Source organism: Ruditapes philippinarum, unplaced genomic scaffold (assembly GCF_026571515.1).
Source record: "Ruditapes philippinarum isolate M1 unplaced genomic scaffold, ASM2657151v2 ctg121_1_1_1_1, whole genome shotgun sequence".
NCBI lineage: Eukaryota > Metazoa > Mollusca > Bivalvia > Venerida > Veneridae > Ruditapes > Ruditapes philippinarum.
The window spans coordinates 522,574-550,443 of NW_026861840.1; the positions used below are offsets into that span (position 1 = coordinate 522,574).

At 32.3% G+C, this 27,870-nt stretch overlaps 2 protein-coding genes across 2 annotated transcripts; both read left to right on the plus strand.

Annotated features, from left to right (window-relative positions):
• The first annotated feature begins 271 nt into the window (after window positions 1-271).
• Window positions 272-7,856, plus strand: LOC132717027 (hemagglutinin/amebocyte aggregation factor-like). The gene is made up of 7 exons (XM_060700393.1): window positions 272-378; window positions 1,738-1,797; window positions 2,325-2,541; window positions 2,971-3,102; window positions 3,956-4,079; window positions 6,809-6,989; window positions 7,035-7,856. The coding sequence occupies exons 2-6, from the start codon at window positions 1,783-1,785 to the stop codon at window positions 6,882-6,884; spliced, it is 564 nt and encodes a 187-aa protein (XP_060556376.1). The 5' UTR covers window positions 272-378; window positions 1,738-1,782; the 3' UTR covers window positions 6,885-6,989; window positions 7,035-7,856.
• A 9,537-nt stretch (window positions 7,857-17,393) lies between these two features.
• LOC132717016 (uncharacterized) lies at window positions 17,394-23,204 on the plus strand. Its single transcript, XM_060700371.1, has 2 exons — window positions 17,394-17,617; window positions 21,251-23,204. Exon 2 carries the CDS (start codon window positions 21,251-21,253, stop codon window positions 22,775-22,777), a length of 1,527 nt encoding a protein of 508 aa, XP_060556354.1. The 5' UTR covers window positions 17,394-17,617; the 3' UTR covers window positions 22,778-23,204.
• The last annotated feature ends 4,666 nt before the right edge of the window (window positions 23,205-27,870 follow it).

The following is a 27,870-nucleotide window of genomic DNA, read 5'->3' on the forward strand; positions in this document are numbered from 1 at the left end:
TCTTCATATAAACTTAATGCATTTTGATTCCATTCAAAAAGTAAACAACCTACCCGTTTGTGAATATTTGACAAGGTTTTCATATAAAATTACAACAAAACGCCTTTAAAGAAAAATGACGACGGTCCCTGCATCACATACGCTTCATTATAAGGAAAAGCGCAAAATAAAAGAGATGTTACAAAAGAAATTTATAAAGAAATTGTGTCCTGTTTATTGAAATGTTAATCTAAATATAGGGACAAATAAACTTTGACTAGTCAATTCAGAGATGGGATTTTTTATGGAGGATGATATAACAACCTATAAAATAATGCAGACTCGATCATTGCAGGACTTTAGGTACCACACGATTCTCGTTAGGACATTTGATTACAGGTATGTGATGAATATTTTATACTTATTAATTCTCATTAACGTTTATTATCTGCTTAAATTACATTTTATTCTATTATTTTTATTCTATTTTAATATACAAAGCATTGATTGATCAAAAGTCGAACGTTTTCGATAAATTATGGAAAAAAATTCTTAGGACATTTTCGTATTCATTTTTTTAATATTTTGAGACTTTCTGCACAAACGTTCATTTAAAGAGAAAATTCTTATAATTTTTATACACATCTACACTTAACAAAAAATAAATTCTCAACCTACGTAGCCTCTATCGTATTTTAATGCAAAAATAACTTTAGTCAATTTTAGGACATCACATGCTTTAACTTATTGTTGGGGTTTACGTCGCATCAACACTGCAAATAAAGGCGGTGTGGCGACTTTCTAGATTTATTGTTTAAGAAAATATATGGAGTATTCATACAATGGGATAACATCATAAAACGTACAAAACAGATACAAGATATATGAATTGATAAATATATTAACAACAGCATAGACCTTTGTACGACGAAGTCCTTTGCTATGAAATATTGATCGGAAGTAGTATTTGCAAAAGAACATCCCCCTACATAGAAATGTAGTAAAGGTTCATAGACAATTCTGAGTTAGTTTAAGGAAAAAAGTAGAAAATGATATAAAATAGCTTTTTAACAGAAACACATAAGATACCTTTATAGCTCTGTGGCCAAAATTGCCATAGAACGTGTTGAAGAAGTCCCCCTTATATCCCATTATTTAAATATTATTTAAATAATTTTTCAAAGTTTTGAGAAGTTAATATGGGTAGTGAATTAACGCACATTTTATCCGGTTCCTCCCAACCAGGGTCTTTCAAATATTACATGAACGATAGGTTACTCACATGGCATCATTCATGAAGTCCATGTTCGAACCAACAGCGGTGAGTGGCAAGTCGTTGACTTTTAAGCATTTTAGCATGGATGCCCCGTAAAGTTAACGGTCTAACGGCATGAATTTAGCGACTTTACGGCGTGAAATTGGCTTTTACCACTCAGCCATTGACGCCCCGTGAACTGCACGGACTAGCGGCACGAAGCTGGCAGCATTGAACCAAACATTCCCTCGTCTTTTAGAAAATATATAAAGCAAAAGGGACTTTGACAGAATTTCAAAATCAGTAGTTCGAATGGATTTTTAAAGATATTTCTTGATATTTGAATAATATAAGTGATACATGTTTGGCAGTAATATTGCAGTTCAAAACTTCGTTCATACATACATAATATGTATAATGGTTGTCAGTTTCTAACATAGACACAATACGTGAAAATCAAAAAGTTTCTGCATTTTTTAATAATTTTACTCTGACATTTTCAGAAAAATAACCATCTTCCCGTTAAAAGTAAGAATTCTACAACTGAAATGTATCTCATTTGGGTAAGAACTGTTTTAAATAAATTTTAGAATGTGAATTTATTTCTTTAATTTGTTTGTATTTATTTTACTATAATGAGGGGCACAGGTGAAAGTATAAAGCGCCTTCTTCATAAAAGAAAGGCCTAAACCTTTTTTATAAGTCATAGCATAAATGCGCCAATGAGGGTATGAGGCTTTTGATGGATCATGCGTCTTTTACAGGCTATATTTCCAATATATTCAAATGTTTTTTCGTCTGTATACTTTTTACCAAAGGGACAGAGTGTGACGTGTCTTAAGATTGTTTTTGATGAGCAAAATATTTCAAAACTTTACTAAACCTAAACCTCAAAGAAACATGTTGCAGTCACCGTGGATATTCCAAACACCTTGCCGAATGACGATTATAGTAGTTCTCCGTACTTTTACGAAAATGTCCGGAATGTTGCGAATACTATTACGATTAATATCTAACCACCATTACACGCTTTTTCTTAGGTATATGATGTTAATTAAATGAAAGATTGTTATATTTTTAATCAATAAAGGAACTTCTGATTGTGGCCAGTGTGCTTCACACTGGCGGTTGCAGACTTTTAAACAATTATGATCAACATGTGGAATTCAAATGTGACAGACAGAACCAGTTCGTATCCCATGTATCGAGTATACACAGCAATCCCCATGAAGATCGTGTATTCTCCATGAAATGTCGAGATTTTCCAGTTAAGGTTGCTGGTCTGACGCCCACTTGCTATTGGACAGGTATTATGTAAAATCATGTTTTTGCCTTTTGTTGATTTGCGCGTGTGCAACAAACAATTTGGCTCATTTTTTAAGCACAAAGTGATCAGAGGTGAGTTTTTGTGATAACATATGCAGTCTGCCGCCGTCGTGCAAATCTTCTATCTTATTTCAAGAAACCAACTATTTGTACAGTATTTAATTTTCGTCATCAGAAATTCTATCATATTTTTGCCTATATTTATTGATCTTACGTTGGTTTCCGTTTTATAGAAATTAGAAAATGAAGTGACATAACAGAAATTAGAAATTAAAGTGACTATGTTTCTTTTGTACATGCTTTAATGTTTTAAGAGTTAGTGTATTTGACGAATGGGCCATTATTTCCTCTGAACATTGAAGATCAAAATATGCCAATGCTGATTATGTATTTAAAACTATGTATTTCAGGGTATATAAACGATTGGGACCAAGTTATGATATATCAATGCCCTGGCAATTCGTACATCGGTGGATTTCAAAGTGACTACAGCAATCCTCATAAAGACAGGAGGTGGAAGGCCAAATGTTGTCATATGAAAGGTAAATTTTGCTACTTTTTAATAATAAATCTTCCTAATTGCTGTCATTGATAATCTCAAACAGTCTAAAGTTTGTCTGTTGGTTGATTTATGCTACTCTCAACCGAAAAATGTCAACTTTAAAGGTTTCCTGCTAGGATATTTTTAATACAAGAATAGCAGACCCTTATAGAAATTTATAGCAATCAGCATTTCATCATTTGCATTTTTTCTCTTCTTAATCGGATAGCCAGGCAAATTTTGTCACTTATTTATTGAGTCGAACACTTAATAATTAAGAGTTTGGAACGAAGTGTGCATGTATAAACTGAATATAGTAGCACTGCCTTATTAGAACGACGGGACGCTCGGTCATAATCATATTTGCCCGGGTCAGCCTCAATAAGAGCTTATTTGCCCGTGTCAGCCTCAATTTGAGCTTATTTGCCCGGGTCAGCCTCAATAAGAGCTTATTTGCCCGGGTCAGCCTCAATATGAGCTTATTTGCCCGGGTCAGCCTCAATATGAGCTTATTTGCCCGGGTCAGCCTCAATATGAGCTTATTTGCCTGGGTCAGCCTCAATATGAGCTTATTTGCCCGGGTCAGCCTCAATATGAGCTTACTTGCCCGGGTCAGCCTCAATATGAGCTTATTTGCCCGGGTCAGCCTCAATATGAGCTTATTTGCCCGTGTCAGCCTCAATATGAGCTTATTTGTCCGTGTCAGCCTCAATATGATCATATTTGCCCGTGTCAGCCTCAATATGAGCTTTAAGACATCTTAACAAATACCTTATCATTAATGTTTAAAAGAGACAAGGTATGTTTGTCACATCCAGTTAATATATATGTTTATTATATGATTTATTCTTTAGGAATTTACTTAGCTGGATGTCACTATACTCCCTGGACCAATAACTATGATGGCAAGCAAAACTTTGATGCCGAAACTAACCGAGTAACGAAAGGCATCGCCTCAGTTCATCTAAATGGCATTGAGTAAGTTGAAATCATTTAAAGCAGCACGCCTCCAAGTTGAAATCATTTAAAATAGCACGCCGCTAAGCTGAAATCATTTAAAGCAGCATGCCTCCAAGTTGAAATCATTATATAAAGCAGCACGTTTCCAAGTTGAAAAGCAGCACGCACCCAAGTTGAAATCATTTAAAGCAGCACGTATCGATGTTGACAATACGTCTCTATATTTTAAATCTTTTGAAGCAGCACGCCTCCAAATTAAAAAAATTAAAATCATCACGCCTCCAAGATGAAATCATTTAAAGCAGCACGCCTCCAAGTTGAAATCATTTAAAGCAGCACGCCTCAATATCGAAATCATTTTAAGCAGTTCGCCTCCAAGTTGAAATCATTTAAAGCAGTACGTATCGATTTTGAAATTTATGTTAAGCAGCACGCCTCCAAATTGAAATCATTTAAATCAACACGCATCAAAGCTGAAATCATTTAAACAGCACGCCCCCAAGTTTAAATCATTTTAAGCAGCACGCCTAAATATTGAAATCATTTTAAGCAGTTTGCCTCCAAGTTCAAATCAATTAAAGCAGCACGCCTCCAAGTTCAAATCATGTTAACCCATTACTTCATGAGCATGTTGTGAAAAATGGCTGTTTTCATTGAAAAGTATCCAGTTACAAGTTCAAATTGCTATAATACTATAAAAACTGCTTCAACACTAATCAAACTTGGCACAAATGTTGACTGGACCATTGCCATTGCAACAACATGCTCAGGCTTAAATTTTCTGTTACCATGGCAACGAGGGGACATCTCAAAATTGCCAACAATCACTATTTTGCGTTGATTTTTTCCATCAAAATTGATTTCAAAGTGCTGCAACTTCTCAATGGATTGAGATAGAGTCAGATGCTTTTCAGCGTTGGTTACACGTTACCTTATGATCAATCTGGGGTCATTTATAGCCTCTCATAAGTCCAAATCTTTCTTGGCGATGAGGGGGACTCCGCCCCCCCCCCTTCTAACCCCCCAAACAGAAGGGGGCACATCCCCCTTCTGGCAACCCCCTGATGTATATTTTGGTTGGGGGCCGCGCCGAAAAAGTGGCAACTTTTTTTAACAACATTTCTCAAACAAAAACAAGTGTTGGGGGTCTAAATTAGGCATTTTTTCACCATTTGAGACAACAAAAGGGGGAGGGGGGTTGAAAAGGCGTTAAAAGGCTTGTATGTCGCGTTATGGGTAAAGCAAAATGTCTCTATATTTTAAATCATTTGAAGCAGCACGCCCCAAAAATGAAATCATTATGACAGCACGCCTCCAAATTTAGATTATTCCAAGTAGCACGCCTCCATGTTTGAAATTAATAAAAGCAGCGCGCATCCAAGTTGAAATCATTTTAAGTAGCAATGTCCCAAGTTGAAATCATTTAAAACAGCATGCCTCAAAGTTTAAAACATTCTAAGCAGCACGTTTCCAAGTTGAAATATTTCAAGCAGCACGCCTCCAAGTTTGAATCATTTGAAACAGCACGCCTCCATGTTGAAATCATTTAAAGCAGAACGTCTTAAACTTGAAAACATTTTAAGCAGCACGCCTCCAACTTGGAATCATTTAAAGCAGCACGAATCCAAGCTGAAATCATTTTAAGTAGCACGGTTCCAAGTTGAAATCATTTCTCCAAGTTTGAATTATTTTAAGCAGCAAGTTTCCAGTTGAAATCATTTAATGCAGCACGCCTCCAACTTGAAATCATTTAAAGCAGCACGCCTCCATATTGAAATCGTTTTACCAAATTGAAATCATTTAAAGCAGTACGCATCGAAGTTGAAAACATTTGAAGTAACACGGTTCCAAGTTGATATCATTTTAAGAAGTTGAAATCATTTAAAGCAGCACGGTTCCAAGCTGAAATCATTTTAAGCAGCACGTTCCCAAGTTGAAAGCATTTAAAGCAGCACGCATCCAAGTTGAAATTATTTAAAGTAGCACGCCTTCAAGTTGAAATCATTTAAAGTAGCCCGGTTCCAAGTTGAAATCATTTTAAGTAGCACAAATCAAGTTAAAGTCATTCAGCACACCTCAAGATTAATAAGAAAAACCTTTAGAACTGTACTCCTAAATTGCTTTAAAACAGAAATTACCAACAACTTGACGAAATATGCGTTATTGTTGCTGATATTATATTTTCGCAAACAAAGTTTGAAGGAGGTATACTGGTTGGCTGACTGGCCAGCTGACTGGTCGGTCGGTCGGTTGTTTAAAGAATTTAATTTCCCTCTCCTTGGCACTGTTATTGCCCTCTGACTTTGTATTCATTAGACTCGTACATTCAATGCATATGGCATTGCTGTTTCTTAGTTTGTGTTTAGTCCGGAGTATAACTCAGAGTATAAGAAGAAGAATTTTATAAGACTTAGTCTTTCGTTCTCATCCTTTTCTTTGAATATATTATATATTTCTATTCTGATGGTATTGTATTATGTATATCATGTAAATATACGGGAAATAAATATGTTTAAACTAACTCTGAGGTTTCATTGCTTCAGGCACAAACGAGCAGTTGGGTAGACCACTGGCAATCCGTAAGGTAGCTAGAGAAAAATATAGAATACGTTTTAGTTATCCTTATTTGTGTAAGAAAAGTTCAATATGTATGTATTTATCTGCTTAATGATATGCATTGAAGCCGCCATTTTAGTTTTAGTCTTGAAATAATGATGTTATTCGAATTATTTTCTTGTTCTTGTCAGGGACCGCATTTACAAGTTCACGACATGTGAAGTCCTTCGTAAAAAAGGGAAATTTGCTGTGGTCGGCAAGGAATAAAGTTCATCTACAGTGAATTACACCTACAGTGAAATAAACCTACAGTGAATTACCACTGAATTTCAGTGTAATGAATAAAATTACTTGTATGTTCTTTATTATTTCTAAATGCATCTTTTTTTTTCGTCTTTCAGTCTGTATATCATAGAATAAATGCATCTTTTCTCTCGTAATTCCAATTGTACATAACAGTCTATGATGTCCATTAAACCGCCATAATGCATTTATTTTTGTAAACTTTATACGTTTGGCGGTATATTACAAATTTCAACTCATTGTCAATAGTACTGAACCATAGTTTTATTTCTTTTGCGTATTGATAATAAGTACAATTGTAGCTATTTTGGTATTTTGTGTATGGTAGCCAAGATATATCTTTTTGTTTAAATTTTGCTACCTTTAATTATTTCAGATTCAGCACTATTCGCTTAAATTTAAAAGCATGTTAAATGTTCAAAATCCATTATTATAACATTATAAAACACATGTTTGCCCCTTCTACAAAAGAAAACAATATATTTTTATCTGAGGCTTTATGTACCTTTAAGCTGTATGCATTTTATTATCATGCTTTACTTATATTTAAGTTATGTCTTGTTTGTTTGTTGTTTTTTGTGTCGCAATAATAAGTATAATATTTTAACGATACACATTATTTTTAATACTGAAAACTCCCTTTATTTGAGAAAAAAAAAGAAATTACGTCATGAATTGACAGAAGTCATGTATGTAAATTATATAAACGTCACGAATATCCAATGAAAATCGACGTTACCAACGTGTAATATTATAAATAGATACGTTAAAGCAAAACAAACATGGTATTGAATCGCAACAGGGAAAAAAATTGTATGTTATATTTGTATGACTGAACTCCACAGGAACAGATTTATTTTGCTGCTTTTCTTTTTGCTGTCTTTGTATATGTACTTATCCACAGCTTATTAATAAATAAAACATTTGCATTATAAATTTTTAGAATTTGCAGTTTATGTTCCCAATTTGTTATGAATGCTGAAAATTTGTCCACACACGCAACTCAGTTTTTTCGCCCACCTCTTGCCCTTTCGCTCCACTACTTCCGAAAAGTGGCGACATACAAATTTAGGGAATCCACTTGGAGTAGCTGCAGGGAGCTTTATTTGTCAACAACTCATCATCATCAAATTCATCAGCAGCATCATCAAAACCATGTTTATTAATATCATCACCTTAATCCCCATCATCATCAGCATCAAAATCATAATTTACAACTATTATGTCATCATTTTCATCAAAATTATAATTATCATCAAAATCATCATCAAAAATCATCATCATTATCTTTATCATCACTTCCATCATCATTTTCAGCGCTTAATTACACGAAGTCCGTTATACTGTATGGTTAATGTAAGAAAACAGGGACAGAAGTATTTGTTTAGTAACATATTAAATATATTTAAGAAATAACATCGGCCTGAGAGGTGTATATCGGCTATTTAACACCGGTTTGGAGTTTTGATGCGTAGGAATTGACCACGAAGGCCGTAGGCCTGAGTGGGTACGGCCTGAGTGGTTAATTTTCTCGCATCAAAACGACAAAACCGGTGTTAAATAGCCGATATACACCTCTCAGGCCGATGTTATTTCGATTCTAACACGATAAAATAAGGAAAATCACTAATGTTATTTTGCAAGCGGAAATAACTTCCGGTGCCGATTTTCGTAAAACGCTGTTCGATTTTCGCACCCTACTCTTGCGAAGATATAGAAATTATTGAACAAAAGAAACAATAAGAAAAAAAACGTTATTTTATCAAGTTTTCAACATAAAAACTTACGTCGAATTGTGTTTACGTCAGTGCCCCAATTATCATTCTTGTATGTATGAAATAACGTCAGCTTGTTTATACTTAGGATGACGTCATTACGCTGCTTATACGGATTGGCGCCGTTTTGTCAAAATATTTATTGACTGATATGGATCTAATACGTGGCATGAGTGTATGTGATATATTATTTTGGTATTGTATGAAAAGAAAGTATTATACGAACTGAAAATATAAATAAAAATGCCTTTTATTGTTGCTTTAAAATGCTTTTTAAACTATACAATCGAGGGTGAAAACATAACAGCGCATATACAAGTAGTCCCTATCCGGTGTTTATTGTCAGTTTAACACCAGTTTTTTTCCTTCTTTGTCTATAGTGACAAAATCACGTGAGTGTTAGAATTTTCAGTATCACATCGAAAAACATAAGAAAAATATGATCATCTTGACTTGCTCAAATATGAAGTCCTTTGTATTATGTATAAAATTTTCAATTATTGGAATTGCTGATAGTGATGATGTACAGCTGATTATGATGATAATGTTGATGATATACTTATGATGATTATCATGATGATGGTACCGATAATAATGATAATGATAGTTGTAATGATGTTCAGATGATGGCGGTGATGATGAACTGTGGGTGATAATGGTAATACTGATTTACTGGTGATGATAATGATAATTATGACGTACTTATGATGATGATGAACGACTGTATTTGACTATGATGTTAATGATAAGAATGAAGGCGATGATGATGTACTGATGATTATGGTGGTGGTGGTGATGATGATGACGATAATAATGAAGATTATATGATGCAAATGATGAAAATATGAGGAACATTATGTAGTGGTGGTAATTATGATGATTATGTTTTCCTGCTGCTGCTGCTGCTGCTGAATATATTTATATATTGACGATAGTGATGATGATGATGATGATGGTGATGATGATGATAATGATGATGTAGATGATGTTGATGATGATGATGATGATGATGATAATAATGATGATGATGATGGTGATGATAATGATGATGATTTTGATGATGATTTTGATGATGATGATAATGATGATGATGATGATGATGATGATGATGATGATGATGATGATGATAATAATAATAATGATGATGATGATGATGATGATGATGATGATGATGATGATGATGATGATGATAATGGTGATGATGATGATGATGATGATGATGATGATGATGATGATGATGATGATGATGGTGATGATGGTGATGATGATGATGATGATGATGATGATGATGATGATGATGATATACATTATACATTATTATTATTATTATTATTATTATTATTATTATTATTATTATTATTATTATAATGACAAAGATGATTATGATGATGTTGATGCCTTTTAGTTTGAAATGTTTAAATGAACTACGACGCTGGACATTTTTCTCACGATGCCAGACCCATGACGAACAAAAAATAGCTTTCATTCTTTCGTCTTAAATTCCTGTTGTTTTTGCAATACTTTGTCATTGTGTTCTTATCAATTTAGACAACACGTCTCATACATTGCCAGACAAGCACTTGACCCTTTCTTTCATAGCTAATTGATTGTATGTGTTTGACCACTTGATGTGCACCTTTTTCAATATTGTAAAACAAGAAAAATCGAATGTTTATGTCAATTTAATAGCTCCTTCCCTATGAAATTGTCATTTTCTCGCGACACATTATTCTCACGTTACACCACAAACTCTCTGGTTAGAATGTCCTGATCTGGTGGTGGCTAAGTGTTATGTTTCTAGGGTTGTTTGACTGTTGGTGACTGTCACAGATATAAAATGACACAAGTGGCAATTATTGAGTCCGTTTAACATTTTTAACTAAATAGAGACATGGCCTTTTCTCATAAAAATGGGGGTTTTTTTTTGTTTTTTGTTTTTTTGTTTCTTTAGTATTTTTCTAGATAAAGCTCAAGATCGGTTTTGATATGTATTAACTGAAGTAGTTACATAAGAAACGGTACGAAACAATAAGATTCCATAGCAGTTGCTTTTACTGGTGCATGAAGACCATAGGTCATTACTGGCACTTTTTCTCTACTTGTAATGGGGTTTGTAGGCGAACAGCATGGGTCCTAGTCAGACTGCACGGATGCGCAGGCTGGTCTGGATCAATGCTGGTCGCAAACGCACTATGTTGGTTTTGTCATGACGCGGCTTGAAAAAGTTTCTATAAAAATGTTGTCCACTGTTTCGGGAATCCTCTGGTGCCAAAGATCATATTTCATTATGTAAATGTACACAACATGTGTTGATACCAATCTATGAAAGATATTTTTAAACATTTTTTTTTCATCGTTATTTTTTATTATTATTATTATTATTATTATTATTATTATTATTATTATTATTATTATTATTATGCCTGTGGTATTTGGTTCCCTTCAAAGTGGCAATATTTTCTTCTCAGATAAAAGGATGAATATAAATAAAAAAATAAAAAAGGACACATTTATTTTTGTTTTTCTTGATATTTATTAACAATATTTTTCACTTTTCCCCCACTTTGGGCAAACAATGTTAAACAATACATAACTGATATTAACTTTTTTTTCTTAATGTTGGTCAGAAATGAGGATACTCATAAATGATAAGTTTAACTCGAAGCCGTTTGACAGAAATTGTAACACAATTCACAGATATTCATGGAAAAATCATAGTATTTTGCAAAATGAAATGAGATAAAATTAGAAGAAAAAAAATATAATTGAAAATTATTTTGTCTTCAGTTAAAAATTACCACTTTCAGTTACACCAAAATACTTTCAATGCAATTACTCGTGAAGATGCAGCATTTTTGTCACATTTTAATTTAAAAGACGCTCTTCAAACTTCCACAAGGCATTAATTTCAATTTGAATTTTACAATGGAACGCTCTCATGCTCCCAGCATGCAGTTCAGTTTCCTGTCGCGAGCACTTGGACCTCATCTTGTATTCTATGTTTAGCATAATGTTTATGTCCCATTAAATGATTTTAAAGCGATAAAATATCATTTAACAATTGACAGTTTGCCATTATTGTGTTACCGTATACAGCATTCGGAACACCTCGCCAATTACCAATAATAATATCAATAACAAAACTAGAAAAAAATGATGGCGTAATTGAAAATGATAAATGAACTAAATAAATATTTTATCAATATTTCAAATAATAAAATCAAAACTTTTTTGTCAGAAAACATTTTTTTCCATTTTGTTAGGCACTCTCGTATTTGATATTCCATATATATCGACCATGGAAGTAAATCAAACTATTTCATAATAATTCAAAGATTTGCAACTTTTTAAAACTTTTTTCAGGGTAGTATTGTTCAGAAATTTGGCTTAAGTTCAGATCTATTTAAGTTTTTTTCTTGTCTAATGCGTAAACTTAATTAGTAAGATTGTATTGTTCAGCGCACTGTGTATTTAAGGGAAGCAATCATCTTGATTTTACACAATTGCGTATTGAATTTCTATTTATGACAATATTGAAATAAAATCCAACCACCATAATTCTGAATATTCAACAAACCATAAGAGTCTTGAATAGATTTGAATAAGGAAAAGCCATGCTCATCATTTAAAAGTGCCTAGGTTGCTGATAAATAACCCATGCAGTACTAGATCGAATAACCAATGTACTCCCAAGCATGCATTTTCAATTTGCTGCAAAAAAATTGCCTTTTAAAAAACGAAAAGAAAATTTTATTTTCCACAAAAAGTGATATTAGGCTTATAATTGTCTTACTGTCGTATGCACTCCAAGTGTCATTTGTGTCATCTTGTACAAGGACATTAACCAAGGTCAAACATCCCTAGTAACAGGATCGCTACCCTGCAGATCAGAGCATCACTGGACCCGGAAAAAATAAATCGGATGATAGTTTGTGGTGTAATGTGAGAATAATGTGTCGCGAGAAATGACAATTTCATAGGGAAGGAGCTATTAAATTGACATAAACATTCGATTTTTCTTGTTTTACAATATTGAACACGCTGGACATCAAGTGGTCAATCACATACGATCAATTAGCTATGAAAGAAAGGGTCAAGTGTGTGTCTGGTATTGCTAGAGACGTGGTGTCTAAATTGATAAGAAAACCATGACAAAGTACTGCAAATACAACAGGAATTTAAGACGAAAGAATGAAAGCTATTTTTGTGCGCCATGACCTGACATCGTGAGAAAAACATGCTGCATTGTTGACTAGCTTAGAGATGAATCTATTTCGCAATGCAACATTTGATTAGAAAACATAAAAATGTAACAACTTTTAACTTAATAATGTACAAGTCTGACAAAAAAAAAGATATGAACTTTGCAATCGGAGTATAAACTTGGCAATCAAAGTATGAACTTGGCAATCGAAGTTATCCACTTTCTCTTTAGAAATTTCCTTGACTTTTACAAATTTGGCTATATCATTCACTTAGTGAATATAGTGAAATGCCCAATGCCTTGCACTTTTTCCGAATAATAAAGTACAATAAAAGCATGTTTATTGATGACCCGTCACTTATAAAAAGCTAGATTATATAAGTACGAAATTTAAATATACTTGAAGATCAGAAGATTATGTTTTAAAAAATCTACCTTTTTCTTATTTAATAGTCAAATAAGTGAATATTAATTGATTAAAGCACTTTAGATTCAGTGCACGATAGACTCAGACGATAAATAAGGGTGGCAATTTTACAACTTTTATCTAAATTGAAAGATGGCTGGATAACAAGTTGTAAATATATAAATGAATAATTGTTCAAATTTATCAATTAAATCCTTCATATAATGTGAGAAAATTGCCATCTAGGCTGTGAGTTTTTGACTACTACTATAAATATATTTATATTTAAGATAAAACAATAAAAATTTGTAAAAAAAGAAATGTGAGCAATATACTATTTGTCTGAAGCTCGGTCGTTTCTGCTCGGCAATTTCCGTCAGACTGCGACAATGTTAACGCCGAGGGGTAGCGATTGTCGCTCGGCAAAGTGATAACAAGATGAAGGGCTTAGTGTCAGACCCCCTACCAACATCCTTACCTCAAATGTACATGTGTAGGAACACGTAATTTTAGCAGACGACACATGTTTTTGCGTATGATGACCGTTATTCGATATTAATTAAAATTTGCAAGGTTGAATATTAGAGAAAATTTTAATTTGTGATTGAAAAAGGTTGATTAATCTCCTAAATGTTAAGTTTACCGTGTTTTTAAAAGGAATTCAAGTTTGAAAAGCCAGTTGAACTTCCAGTTGATTTAATGAAATAACTTTCCAAATTTAAAACTACAAATCACCATCACCCTATGGAAAAGGGCCGCCATCATGGCATTGAAAGTGATCTTAGAACCTGTACTCATTGTAACAAAACCTTTATTGGTGATGAATTTCATTATTTGCTTGAATGAGATAATTTTAAAGAAATCGGAACAAAAATGTAAAAGAGATACTACTATTGTTATCCAATTGGCTACGAACTGGAAGAATTAATTAATTGTAAAGATCAGGCTACATTAGCAAAATTAGCTTTTCTTTGTAAGAATATTTTGTCAACTGATAATGAGATTTTTGCCACTTGTCATTCTTTGCTTTTTATTTTGCAACAACATAGATCGCAGTTACATAAAATTCTCTCATATTTTGGTACTTTCTTTATTACAACACAGCATGATATCAATTGCAACAATATAATTCATTAAGTATTAAAACTGTGTAACCATAATTGTTTATTACATATGTTTGATGTAATGTTGTTTTAACTTTTCATATTCATATGAATATGTTTGCAATGAATACTATTAAATTGAATTGAAGTGGGAAAAAAATATCTGTGCGATATTGAAGCGTTTTGTTTTTTGTTTTGTTTTGGGGGTTCTTTAAAGGGATAAACGCAACCACGTAAACAGTGTCATTATTAAAGTATTATGAATTGCTAGTAAAAATTGTATTGTGAGGTTTCCAATCGGCGCTCTCATATCTCGTGAGATTCCTACCAAATAAAATACACTCAAGGCAAAGTCAAGTTCCAAATCAAGAACTCTTGTTTGTATTTAAATAAGCTTGCGTTGTGAGAAAAATGATATATTTCTTAATACGGGTACTGTTTCCCCTAATCCTAAAGCTGTACTTAAAACTTACTTATGACACTTAAATGCAATTTGTATCTCGTATTGAATCGGTATTTTCTGTTTGATGTTTGATTGATCTGAAGGATATTAATCAAGTATTTCTTCGAAAATGTGTTAAAGAGATTTAAGGATATTAAGAAATGAATTAACGTAATCTTTATATACGGATGATATATATTTATATATAAGAACACCTGTTGTTTTATATTTTGAAGATCACATTAATTTGTTGCTTCCCACAATAATATGCCGTAAAGTTCTGTCGATACATCCTAATACACTTAAAGGTTTACTTACACTTAAATTTACTTATGCCACTTGAATAAAAATTTGTATCTCTGATAATCCGATTTGCTTGTTTGATGTTTGATTGGTTTTTACGTTTATAATCAAACGTTTCTTTAAGAAGTGTTCCAGATATTAGAATTATAACAGCGGTATCAATATTATATTTATGTATAACTTTATAATGTAATTCAACAAATTGCTAATATGCTATTTATTGAGTTGAATAAATATTTTATCAGGCTTTCAAACTTGGGCGAAGAATAGATGAATGTGCCTCTTGATGAATAATTCTAATCTATTTTTCAATTTCCTTATGAGATAATCATTAAGCTCCAGTTTTAACTGGTAAAAATGAAATTGTTGACATTGTGTCCAATCTGGGTAAACTAGAAGCTAGAATAATTTATTGCTGATTACAGAAAATAACCACAGGAATATAATATAAACAAAATAAAACAGATTTTAAGATAAACTTTAATTATGACCTTTAACAATATGGAACTTTGTCCTGACACGAGTAAATGAAAATAATTAAAACATCTTTATTGCAATTTAAATTGAAAACAGTCGTAAAACCTGAAAATTACCATGTATGAACACTAGTAATACAATAGATAACAAAGTTGTTTATCGTTGACACATCGCTGTCCCCGCCGGCCAAAGTTCGAACACTAATTCGACATCGAACCTGACGATTAGCTCGGGTTTGGCACTTTAGATTTACTGTAGGTACAACACTATGACACTATCAGATGCTGTTATCACGTGTCACTTTTACAACGATTTTGTTAGATTTAGCTCCTTGTACTCTTAAATTATTTTTTTTTAATTAAATGCCTAGAAACTTTTAAAAATAAATTATTTTTAAGACAATAATATTTTCGAATTTTCTTATTAAACAAAAATATAAATTTGGGGCTCAATAATATGTGATCCCTTTATATAACTTATGCAGATTTTCAAATAAGAATTTACTACTCAAAACTGAAATACCAAAACCCTCTTTTCTGATATCTTAAACGGGTATACAAATTTTCATTCTCACTAAAAAAAGATTCACTTTCACTTTATCTTCCAGCAACGTCGCTAACTTAACCTTAAAATAAAATCACGTTTTTCACGCGTTTGCAATAATTCAATATTGTAAATTTCTCTCTAAAGTACCGACAATTGGTAATCTTGCGTGTTACAAAAAAAAAGAATAAGGGATAGACTGTATCTTTGCTGAGTCAAGATGTTTGTACAAGATTACATTTTCAAAATATTGTCCCTATTTTTCAAGTCTTTAAGTTTCTATAAAAACCTATTTCACAGGCGATATGGTTTTATTACATCTTGCGGTATAAGGGTTATATTGTGCTCGAACAAACAATTTGAATGTAACTAAATCCACACCCCTCTTATGTGAAGAATTTTAATTCAAAATATAAATAGAAATTTTTGAGGCAAAATATCAAATTTTGAGAAATGATATAACAGAAAATTAAAACGAACCAAAAAATAAACTGACGGAAGAAAAAAACATTATTGAAATGTAGATCCTAGGTTAAACTGAATTATGTGCGGTTATAATACATGTATTCTATAATGAAATATAGTTTAGCTTAGTTTAATTAAGTTTATTAGGATTTAGTTGATTTCATTACGACCATAGAAAGAGGGCAGTATGCAATGCATGTATGATTTAAAGTCATATATAAATAAGACACATTCACACATTTTTATTTATGTAGATCTATTTCCAATCTATTCGATGAAGAAAATAAGAAAAATATGGCTTTCATAATAAAAATTTGTTCAAACAAATTTAGTAAATCTGGTTTTGGCATTGTTACCTAATAATTGCTTTTCAAAGATTATTTATAACAATGATTTAAAATAATATCATATTTTGGCCACCTTTCTCGACTGTTAAGTGTTTGTAATTCGGATTATTTACGCTTTAGCCTATATTTGTTTGAAATACCCTACATGGGGCCGAATAGCCCTTGTTCCCTAATCCGTAAGCAAATATATCAGTGTTTGAACATGTCACTAACGGCCCTTAGTCTTCAAGGTTCAGCTCTACCTAATTACTTACACAATTCTATTAATTAATTGCAATTGTACAATGAAACTGGCATTCTGTCTTAAAATTAATTCTTTGTAGGAAGTTGCATTTTCTCGTTATTGTCTCCACAGGTCGGGGGTGACGGAAGTCACATTGCGTGTCAAGCAGAAGACAATTTTCAGCGCGCGCCCACCCATAATACCTTGCGGGCGTTACGGTCCTGACGTCAAGTTAATGTCCGTCACGTGACAAGGATATAAAAAGTGCAATGACAGTTAAACAGGCATTAGATTTTTCAATTACAAGTGTTACGAATCAGTTAAGATAAACTGAAGACAACATCAGTTGGAGATAGACACCATAAGACACCATTTATACTAAAGGAATTATTTATTTCACATACGAAAGGTAGGCCGAAATATATTTTAACATTTTCTATAACTGTGCATTAATCATTTTAGAGTAAAAATAGATTTACATTTAAACTCAAATTATTAAATTTGAATCTTTGATAAAATGCGTTTAAACTTTTAAAAGCGGTATCGTGTATACATACAACTCATATTACTTAAGTTTTATGTATAGGCAAAATCAAAGATGTTTAGCTATTTACCTTTAAATGCAATGCGACACCACCTAAATGTATAATTTTGTGCGAATACTTTAATTTTGTGAACTACATGTAAAATACAGATATATAAATATAGCAAATATAAAATTTTACTAAACATAAACATTGCTCGAAGGAAATGGAAAATTGCTGTAGAAAAAATGTCGTTAATGATTCTTTGATTTTCCTAAAAATAATATAATAATATTTTCTGCAGACTACATTTTTTTTAGTATACATGTATATATTTTATCATTCATAAAGTTTCATCATGATTTGAAATCAGTTGATGTTAAACAATTGTAATATTTGAGACAGATATGTTAAGATAAAGTTGAAATTATGCAATACGTCATCTTGTGAGATATCTACACGTTATAGATGATATTCCTAGAGGGGTTATTAGAATATTTTAATATAAAGGTTGGAGGGGTGATTAAGAATGATTAAATATTTTACTACATATAGTAACAAAACAGAATAGAACAAGATTTGAAAGCACAAATGCTCCATTCAAACATATACTTATAGTACATAAGAAATAGCAGAATACTATATTGGAAGCACTACGTCAATATTATAATGATAGGCTCACACAGTTACAAATTCTTTGACATTTTATTCGTACTAAGAAATGAACAATTTTTAAGTAAGTAAACCAATGTTCGTAAATTAAGTTTAAATTAACTAAGATCTCAATTGATTAACTAAGACCTTAATTAATTAATGAAAATCTTGATTAATTAATGATTTTCAAAATTTCAAGTATATTATTACACTTAAAATACTACCAACATTCATGCAATCTGACCAGGCTTTATACTGTTAGTAACTTAAATTTTACATTTTCATGTTACAAAATCCTTTAAACTCAAAATAGAATGTCCCAAATTTAAAGAAGGGCAAGTCCATTAAACAATTTCAGCAGCGTTAAGTGGATGATTCACTGTCCGTGAGATTTGTTTTCAAGGTGACTAAGGAGGTTTTTGTATCTGTTAATGAATGGACGTTTATAATTATGACACGCATTCAAATCATCTCTTGTTAAAATAAAAAGATATTTAGCGTCTCCTCCCCCCCACCCCCTTTATGTCCAAGGCTTAGTCATCACGGCTTGTGAGTGTATTTTGTTCATCATAACTGTAAAAGAAAAACTTTAAAAAAGATTATATTTTGCTCATGTCTGTAAAAGATACTTCCTGTTGGCCTTCTTAGATTAGGTCTTACTTCTTTGTTGAAACAAAAAGTTTGTAAATTAGTATTTGTGGAAGGCTTTTGTTAAAGTGTCAAGTTATACTCTATATACATAATACTTTAAAACAGCCACTTAAGATTTGTTTTTTTTCTTTTTCAAAATTTGGTCTTTGATGTTAAACACTAAAGCTATACAGACGAATTAATTCAGGGCTTGTATCTGTAGAACTTAATTCAGACATCCGCACAGGAGGCGTCCCTTGTAATATTTCAATTTTCATATAATTGTCCTTGAAATCTTTTCAAATTTTATAATATTTAAGTTCTCTTTTCTCTATTTCCGATAAAAATTTATTATTAAGCTATATACAATTATGTTTCGTGAAGCTATTTTTTTTTTTCACTTCATATGTTTGACACACTAATAAAGAATGCGTTGGTTTTATAATTGAAGTTTGGAGATTTTACTCTCTTGTCTTATTCAAACAAACTCATTGCGTTATAATACATTTATCATTCACACAGAATCCAGTCTGACCGGCGTCCGATGACATTTCGTTATTACATTATATTATTAAGCCCATTTACTTGTGACAGATTTGAAAAATGCGTTTTATTGCGCTCGCCGGTTGTCTTTAACTGTTCAACTGTCTAATTTATCTATTTATGTGTTTGTTTTGAGTTTTATTGCTCTAGTTACGTCAGTAAATGTTTTCTCTAAATTGTTATTTTCAAACCATTTAACATGTTAAATCACATGTAAAGAGGACACATTTGTATCTTTTTTTCTGCGTCGTTGACGTTCCATAATTTATGGCCTTATCGAGTTAATCTTACAAGAGTTGTCTTTCATGATTTTGATATACGATACACCGATATCCGCTAAAATCGTTTCAAAGGTTCACTGAAGATGTAATAAAAATCTTATGGAAAAATCTTACATCAGTATGCTTGCTTAAACATTAAATTAATGGTCAAATAGGGTACTAGTAATTCATTTTAAAAGCCCGTGGTATAAATAAGTAGAATTGGTACAGTTACACGGGGGACGTATTGTTTGATATAAAATGGGTCATAAATTTAATCACATTTCACTTTATAGTAATAATACGTTACAAACGTATTCAAATGTTCCTGATTTAATGCCCAATAAACTTAAACCTATGTTAAACAAGGACTAAATTGTACTGTTTGGGGTCAAACTGCCGTCTGCTAGAGCAGAATGCTGATTTATTGTAAGATATTTTAGTACATGTACTCGTAACTAATAATGATATAAATGAATCACGTTTCTTTTTTTTCCAAATCCCAACCAGACGCTCTTTGCAATTAAAATTTGAATCTTTTTTAAAAAAAATGGTCAAAAATTGGTGCTCGTTTCACAAATCAACCATCAAAATCCTCTCAAATCGATTATCGAACTAAATTATGTATATTTATCATTTTTCTTTAACCCGAGAAAAAAGCACCGCCAATCGCAGCTTTTAATTGATTTTGATAAAAAAATTCACATACTTAATCAATTTTCTTAAAATATTATTCAACTTTTGCTTTTTAAATTTGACTTTTTAAATCTAATCTTTTCAAACATGAGTAAACACACTGTCACAGTCTTGTAAACATATAAACAACATCATTATCACTTTCTATTGTCATGTTGATTTTATCAGAGAAAATTCTTACAATTTTAATCAGATTAAGACAGAAATGTTAGAAGGAAGAAATGATTGTATCAAACATTGTTATTATTAGATAAATTTTATCAAATATTACCATCTTCATGTTCGAAACAATATCAAGATATTTCGGCTCATTGTTATGTCTTTGAAGTCGCCTGCCGACAAAGGTTTTACTTGTCCTAGGGAGGGAAAAATTAGAAAATCTATGATTAAACATTCGCATTTCTTTTCACATACATCAAAATCGAATTTTATCTTTTCAAAAACTCATTATCTATGTTTAATAATCTTTTTCTTCGATCTTAATTAATTCAGTATAAATATCAAACTTCTTCGAATTCAAATTCATTTCACATGCTAAGTTCAAAGTGTCAAGGTCGAAAAAAAATGATTTCTTACGTACATTCGTTCGTGGTAAGTTATTAAACGAGTGGCGTCCGTACTTCTCTCTGCCATTTATAAGTTCTTTTGAAAAAACGATATAAATGATCATTTGATATTTTGCTCGTCGTAATTTTGTTTGACCGGTTTTTCATGAATTCATTTTTATTCTTTCAGATGTCTCATGCCAGGAGAAAATACGTAGAAGTTCCTATGATAATTGAGGGAAACCTCAAATACGTAAAGGGAGTCTCAAAATACACAACATGCGGTGACGTCATCAAAATGATATTGAAGAAAACCGACGAAGGCAAAGAAAATGGAACTCCGGAAGCTTTCGGAATCTACGAGTCTTCACGAGGCATTGAACGTCTGCTTCCCGCCAAAAGCCGCGTGCTAAAAGTTATGCGCTCGTGGGGCATGGATGCTGATTATGAATTTGTATTCCGTAAAGTGAACACGGCGTTTGTCGCCCCAAAAATATCAGAAGCTAAAAGAAGGAAACTGACCAACAGGCAAAGAACAACAAATAAATACGAAAATGTCGCAAAGCTTGCAGGACTTGTACATTCACAGAAAACTAGACTCAGTAAACACAGTGGTAACAATGAATTTGTGAAAGAAATATATTTTAATGACTCTGATAGTAGTATGGATGAGTTTATTTCTCACGTCGACAAAAGTAACATGAACGGATTTCTAAATTTCTGCGGTGCTGTTTCAGCGGAAGAGATTAACAAATTGTCGTCTGTAAGCCAGCTTGAGATGAGCAGAAACGTGACCGGACAATCGGATGATTGTGGATTTGTACGTGGTAAAGATGTTACATGCACCTTACAACACAACGTTAATGACGTGAAATATGCCGTTAGAAAAACACTGAAAACCAAAACATGTACTATATCTGACCTCAGTACTAAAAGAAATAATCTCGGAGCTGAAATTCACGCGACACCAAATCGAAAAGCAGCAAAGGAACAAAGCAGGGCTATGAAACGTCACGACAAATTCGCCAATGAAATTGCTACAAAAGTTGCTAAAATGGACCAGAGAGAAGGTAAAGAAGCGTTGTTGCAGAAGTACTTCGCCGACTACATAGCATATCGTTCACCAGGACACAAATATCGTGACACAAGATTCCGAGAACAAGGTGATGGCGCGGAATCTACGACTGTATACCCCGCTCAACGAAATGTAACCGGTTGTGAGTTCGAGACAGTAACACCAAAGCGAAGCATCTCGCGGTCATCTCTCACATTCAATGAAAGTGACACGAGCAGCGATTCCGGCCAGGAGGACGATATGTTGAACTTCGATACAGCGTTCATCTCTGACGTCACGAAAGTTGACACCGGATATAAAGTACCTCACGCTAGCCCTAACTCCCATCTTGACAATTCTCTACACGAAGAAGTAGACTTAAATACTGCATGTGTAGGCAAGTTAGTAGACTATAGTTTGAGCGAAGAAGATTCTGTACTTGCTGACCCAAGTGACATCAGTTCTATAAGTACAGTTAGCGAACATATCGTACATAATGTGAGCAGCGTCTCTGATATTGTTAAAGCTATTTTTAACGAGAACCGAGAGGTCAGCGAAGATGACGAAATGGAGAGTTTTATGAAGACGAAACTTTGGGACGAATTCTCCGATGAGGGCCTCAGTTCTTTAGGCAGTGAAGATGAAAAGGAGATACTTGTTTAAAATCAGACACTTATTCACTGATGAAAACGGAAAATATGTACTCAAATGAAAAATAGAAAACTGTTAAAAGATCATATCTTTTCTTAGACAATAACTCCTTGTGTATAAGTCTAAGCATAGCTAGTAAAAGACAATCCAAATGGACGTGTCTTCCAAAAGACCATTGCTTATTTGTGTATACTTTGTGTATTACCATTTTGATATAATGGCCGCCGTTTCTCTAAATCACTTGCTTTCAATTCTTTTTTGTATAAAGACTCATTGCTTTTATCATTTCTGTAAATATGTGGTTTTTGAAACCTGGAGTGTGCTATAGTTGTGTTTTAAACTATTGTTATGATTGCTATGGAAACATAATTTTTGTTTTTTGTGCATATGATTTGTTATTGATAAGTTAAACGTTTTGAAAATGTGCAATAAAATGTTTATGAAGAATATAAATGATTTTTTTTCTTCATTTTATTGTTTTCAGGGTAAAATTATTTGATAATTGTTACCATTGTCACAAAACCCATGTATACAACCCAATGTACCCATTGTTATATGCGATCTGTTATCAACCTTCGGTCATAGATATTTTTGCTAAATTTATATATAGAAATTTGTAGTTCGTTTTCAATAAAGAAGATTTAGTAAATATAAGCATAAATACCAAAAAGAAACAATGGCCAGAGAACGCTGCCTTCGGGTTTCAATGAAAATCAATTTTCCAAGGTACAGTTTAATCTGTCTGTAGCGACTACTCTCACGAGAACTGAAATAAATCGCTCTTTGTAGTTCAGAAAAAGTATATATTCGCCTTAACGCTGAAGGAAAAAAGCTAAAGTGTTAATCTTTCGTGACAGGATTTTCTGGTTGTGGTCTACAGTCCGAAGTGGTATGTAGTACAGGTTTTACTGTACATTTGATTTATAAGCACAATAAAATTGATATAATTATGTTAATTTGTACGTCTCCAATTTGGGTAACACATAAAAGGAAAACAGAAATATATTTTATTTGTATGATTATCATATAAATTTTCTTCAACCCTTAACCTGTTGATTTTTTCCTGAACTCGCCCAGCTTTCAATTTTGGGACTGTCCATTATAAATGTTTGGGAGGTCAATATGAAATCGTAGATTCAGACGGATGTGAAAATATGCCTGACTCTACACTGGCTTATCACTTCCGGGTTAAAATTTCTACGTGGATCAGTCAGATTATTATACAAATTAATTCAAACAGTAAAGCAGTAAACACAGCAAACTGCCATTGAAATTTTACTTCTTTACTGTCATTATGGTGTAAGGGATTGATTGCATAACACTATATAAAAACGGAAATGGGCGAAAAATACCGAACAATGATCGATATATCTTTGGTATGCATAATTCATTGTTGAACTAAATTCTCGCGCATAATTTAATTAGATATTTAAATATTGACATAACATTGATACATCATTCATCATTAATAGTATAATAGGAAATAAAAGTCAAAATTTACCGGAAAAAACTGTACATTTATTACATTTCCTTAGGCAACTTGTCATTACATGTAAATTGAATAAAAAATACACACACATCTGTACTAATATCAATGACCTGTATACAATATGTATAAACTGTTTGAAGAAAATTTATTTTTTAATATTTTTTTACTTTATTATTCAATATTTTTCACAATATTTTTCAGCCGATTAACTTGACTGATTAATTTTTGTAAATCTGTTATGATTGATTTGAAAAACTACAATCCTATTGGACTAGAAATAATTTCAAACGTCAATTACCAGAAAAGGTTGTATTGATATTCAAATAAAAGCCATAGAGGATTGATGAAAGTTATTCGCAGTAAAAAAGATGTGTGTCCGTAAGAATATATATCTAAAGTCTATTTCTTTTAATGTTTTGATATTTTTCAAGTTTGAAACATTTTATAATAATCTGTTAACTGATTTAAGTTCGTGTTGATAACTATACTGTATGCATGTATATATAGGAAACATCCGATTTGTCAGCCTTTTTTTTCAAAGTACTGAAGTAACATGGGAATAACCTAAAAGTTCCGTATTTTTTTGATATTGTAAGAGACAATTTGACACCGTACTACATGTTTATTTTACATGTTGTGTTGTTGTTTATTTTTTCTAAATATTTGGAACATCAGAAATACTATACATGCTCATCATACAGAGATATGAGGATCTTGTAAATGGTGTGAATTTTTAATAGCCGATATGTAAAATGGTCCCGTTTTCAAGCACATTCCATGCTGAATGTGTGTAACTGAATTGTCTTGCTTTGTATTTGAAATTGTGGTTTGATAAGTAACTTTGAATAAAATATTCAAACTTTTATTTCCATCTTAGGTTTACATCAAGTAAACAACATAAGCATTATTTTGAAATTTACCGGCGCCAATTGAAAGCACTATACGTAGATAGATCAGCTACCGGTAAGTCTGAGTTGACTGTGCAGGATGTGCAGGGCAGAGTAGAGTTGTTATATTAAAACATTACACAATAAAAATATACAAAAACTGATTTAATAAAATCACATACAATTTTTTATATCCATATCCAAAGTTTGAGCAAATAATCAGCCTACCTCCTACATCTTTAAACAGATAAAGCGTTTTAGAAAATCATAAAGTATTAAATGACAACCGTCTTATAAAAATAATATGATTGTCTAATTTTTATCTTCTGACGACATGTAGCATCTTGGGTTATACCCGTTTATTTATTTATTATTCAGACAATAGTTACATTGACCATCACTAAATTTTTATGACTGTCTTGAGACATGTTGGTCAGCTTCGTCGTAAAAATGTCCCCGGATGACGAATAAGGGGTCTAACAAGAGGTGCCATCACAAATCAATTGACTAGTTATACTGACTGTTTTATTATAACATTCTCTAATTTATAGTTAGTACACAATTACTCCCGGTCTCTGTCAAATAAAACCCAAATCATGTTAACGGAAAGAACAGCGTCATTTAGTTACCAAGAATAATCAAATATGTTTCGTCAAACATTACATAAAGCGTTAGTTATACTATAATTAAACATGCATTTATAAATATTTAACTTATTGTGTTTACTCCATATATTAGCCATTTACTTACTTGTTAAAAAAAGCAGATATGTTTGTCAAACAATTATTACATAATACGTTTGTTATACTCTATTTCCTTTGATTGTCGTTAAAATGAAGAGAAAATGTTATCTTTCATTTTCTGAAGAAAGTAAGAAGCGTGTACGAGTTATCCCCCTCGAGATCAGTGCATTGTTGCGCACCATCTTTGCGATACTCACAGCGGTTACTTCCCTTACACACATTTCAAATGATAATGGGAGATTACTGTGCGATTATCAACTTTTTACCTCTATAGTCTACACAGTTTCTAAAATACAAAAAGCTGAATCAAATATGATTGTCTCATATTTGGCTACAACAAGATAATCTACATGCTGCCCCAGAACCGGAAGTGATTATAGCCTTTGCCAACAGTATTGATCCAGGCCAAGCTATAATTTAATAAATAGTGCAATGGTACAATTTTACCAGACTATATATTGTTGGCTGACTAACTCTACATTTCCGTCTTCGTTACATAAAAATTGATAATAAACTGTTCTGAATTTAGAAGTTGGACAAGTCGATTTAAGGAATTAAACAGGTTAATATAAATAGCAATACAGGCAACTTAAAGGCCCATTATACATCAGATTTTTTGTTTATATTTTTATTTCTCGAAAGTTTTTTACCTTTGTTGTCCTGCTAGAATTTCCAATACGTTATACATTGGCAACTTACTTGAACTATCATTTGCATTAATTGCTCGTTTGCAATTGATACAGTTATGGTGGTTAAGTATTTTGTATGGGAGTCAAAATACATTTTTATATTTATACTTCATGTTGCTACTTAGATTACAAATATTTTACATACAGAGCTGTAATTTCAGGTAACATGTATATAGCATGCCCTAACGTTTTAAAACTCATGTTTGCTCTTTCTAAAAACGGAAATAAAATATTTTTATTTTCTGAGACATAATGTGCCTTTAAGCAGGAAACATTTAATCATTATAAAGGCAGTTGTTCATAGGATATAAGCTAAGCAAATTTCAGGCTATTTTGATGACTTATGTCAAGTACAAACATCAAAACAAATAATAACATTAAGGACATGATGAACGGTACAGGGGAGATAACACATACAGCATGTTGTTAAAAGTGTACAATGGTTATGTCATCTTAGTAATGAATATATTGGTTAGATCGATAGCAGCCAAATCTAGATCCGTTCTTACTATCACCCATACAAGTACTTATGAATATAAAATCTAGAATTTTTTATATATAAGCATGAGGAAATATTCTGCCATTTAAGGTACTTGTCGGCTCGAAGTAATTATATTATAAATTGGTACATGAAATGTTTGTATGTATGATAAAAGTTTGTTATACATGTATTAACAAATTGTAAATGAAACTTATGATTGTTGTCTACGGAACCTTCTCAACTAACTTACTGTTAGGAAATGATCTTACATTATATTATGTTGTAAACTATTTGAGCTGTGCTGTTCTGTGTTGTGTTGTGCCGTGCCGTGCCGTGCTTACCGGTATAACCAAAGGCAGAGATTTCTAATGTAGGCTAGCTATCTCCGTAAAGCAAACTTGATAAATTGATCGTAACAAAAATACCTCCAACACCTTCCTTTTACATGCAATAAACTTTTATTTAAAACATCTTTTATATGAGCCAATTGAAGATCTATAAAAGCTATACATGTACATTTCCATTAGGAGTGCGCCCGCGCGTGTGTGTGCGTATGTATGCGTGCGTGCGTGCGCGCGCGTGCGTGTGCGTGTGTGGGATAACTATTGGAACAAAAAGGTCTTCCTGTGAGCAGGGTCTTTTAAATAGAAAGACCCTGCTATGAGGTATAATGTGAAATAAAACTTTTGACTTTAAAGCTGCATGCCTCCAGATGAGCCAAAATATTTCAAGAAAAATAAACTTGAGAAAAACGTTCTAAGATATTAAGAACATTAGAAATATTCAAGATTCGAGTAATAATGTAAATTTTGTCTG

What these genes read in the sequence shown, in the direction of transcription:
- LOC132717027 (XM_060700393.1), top strand. An exon ending in CAAATGTTGTCATATGAAAG is followed by an intron (nt 3,103 to 3,955) that starts GTAAATTTTGCT and finishes TTTATTCTTTAG; the next exon opens with GAATTTACTTAGCTGGATGT. An exon ending in GTTCATCTAAATGGCATTGA is followed by an intron (nt 4,080 to 6,808) that starts GTAAGTTGAAAT and finishes TGTTCTTGTCAG; the next exon opens with GGACCGCATTTACAAGTTCA.
- LOC132717016 (XM_060700371.1), top strand. Translation starts at nt 21,251, where the DNA reads ATGTCTCATGCCAGGAGAAAATACGTAGAAGTTCCTATGATAATTGAG.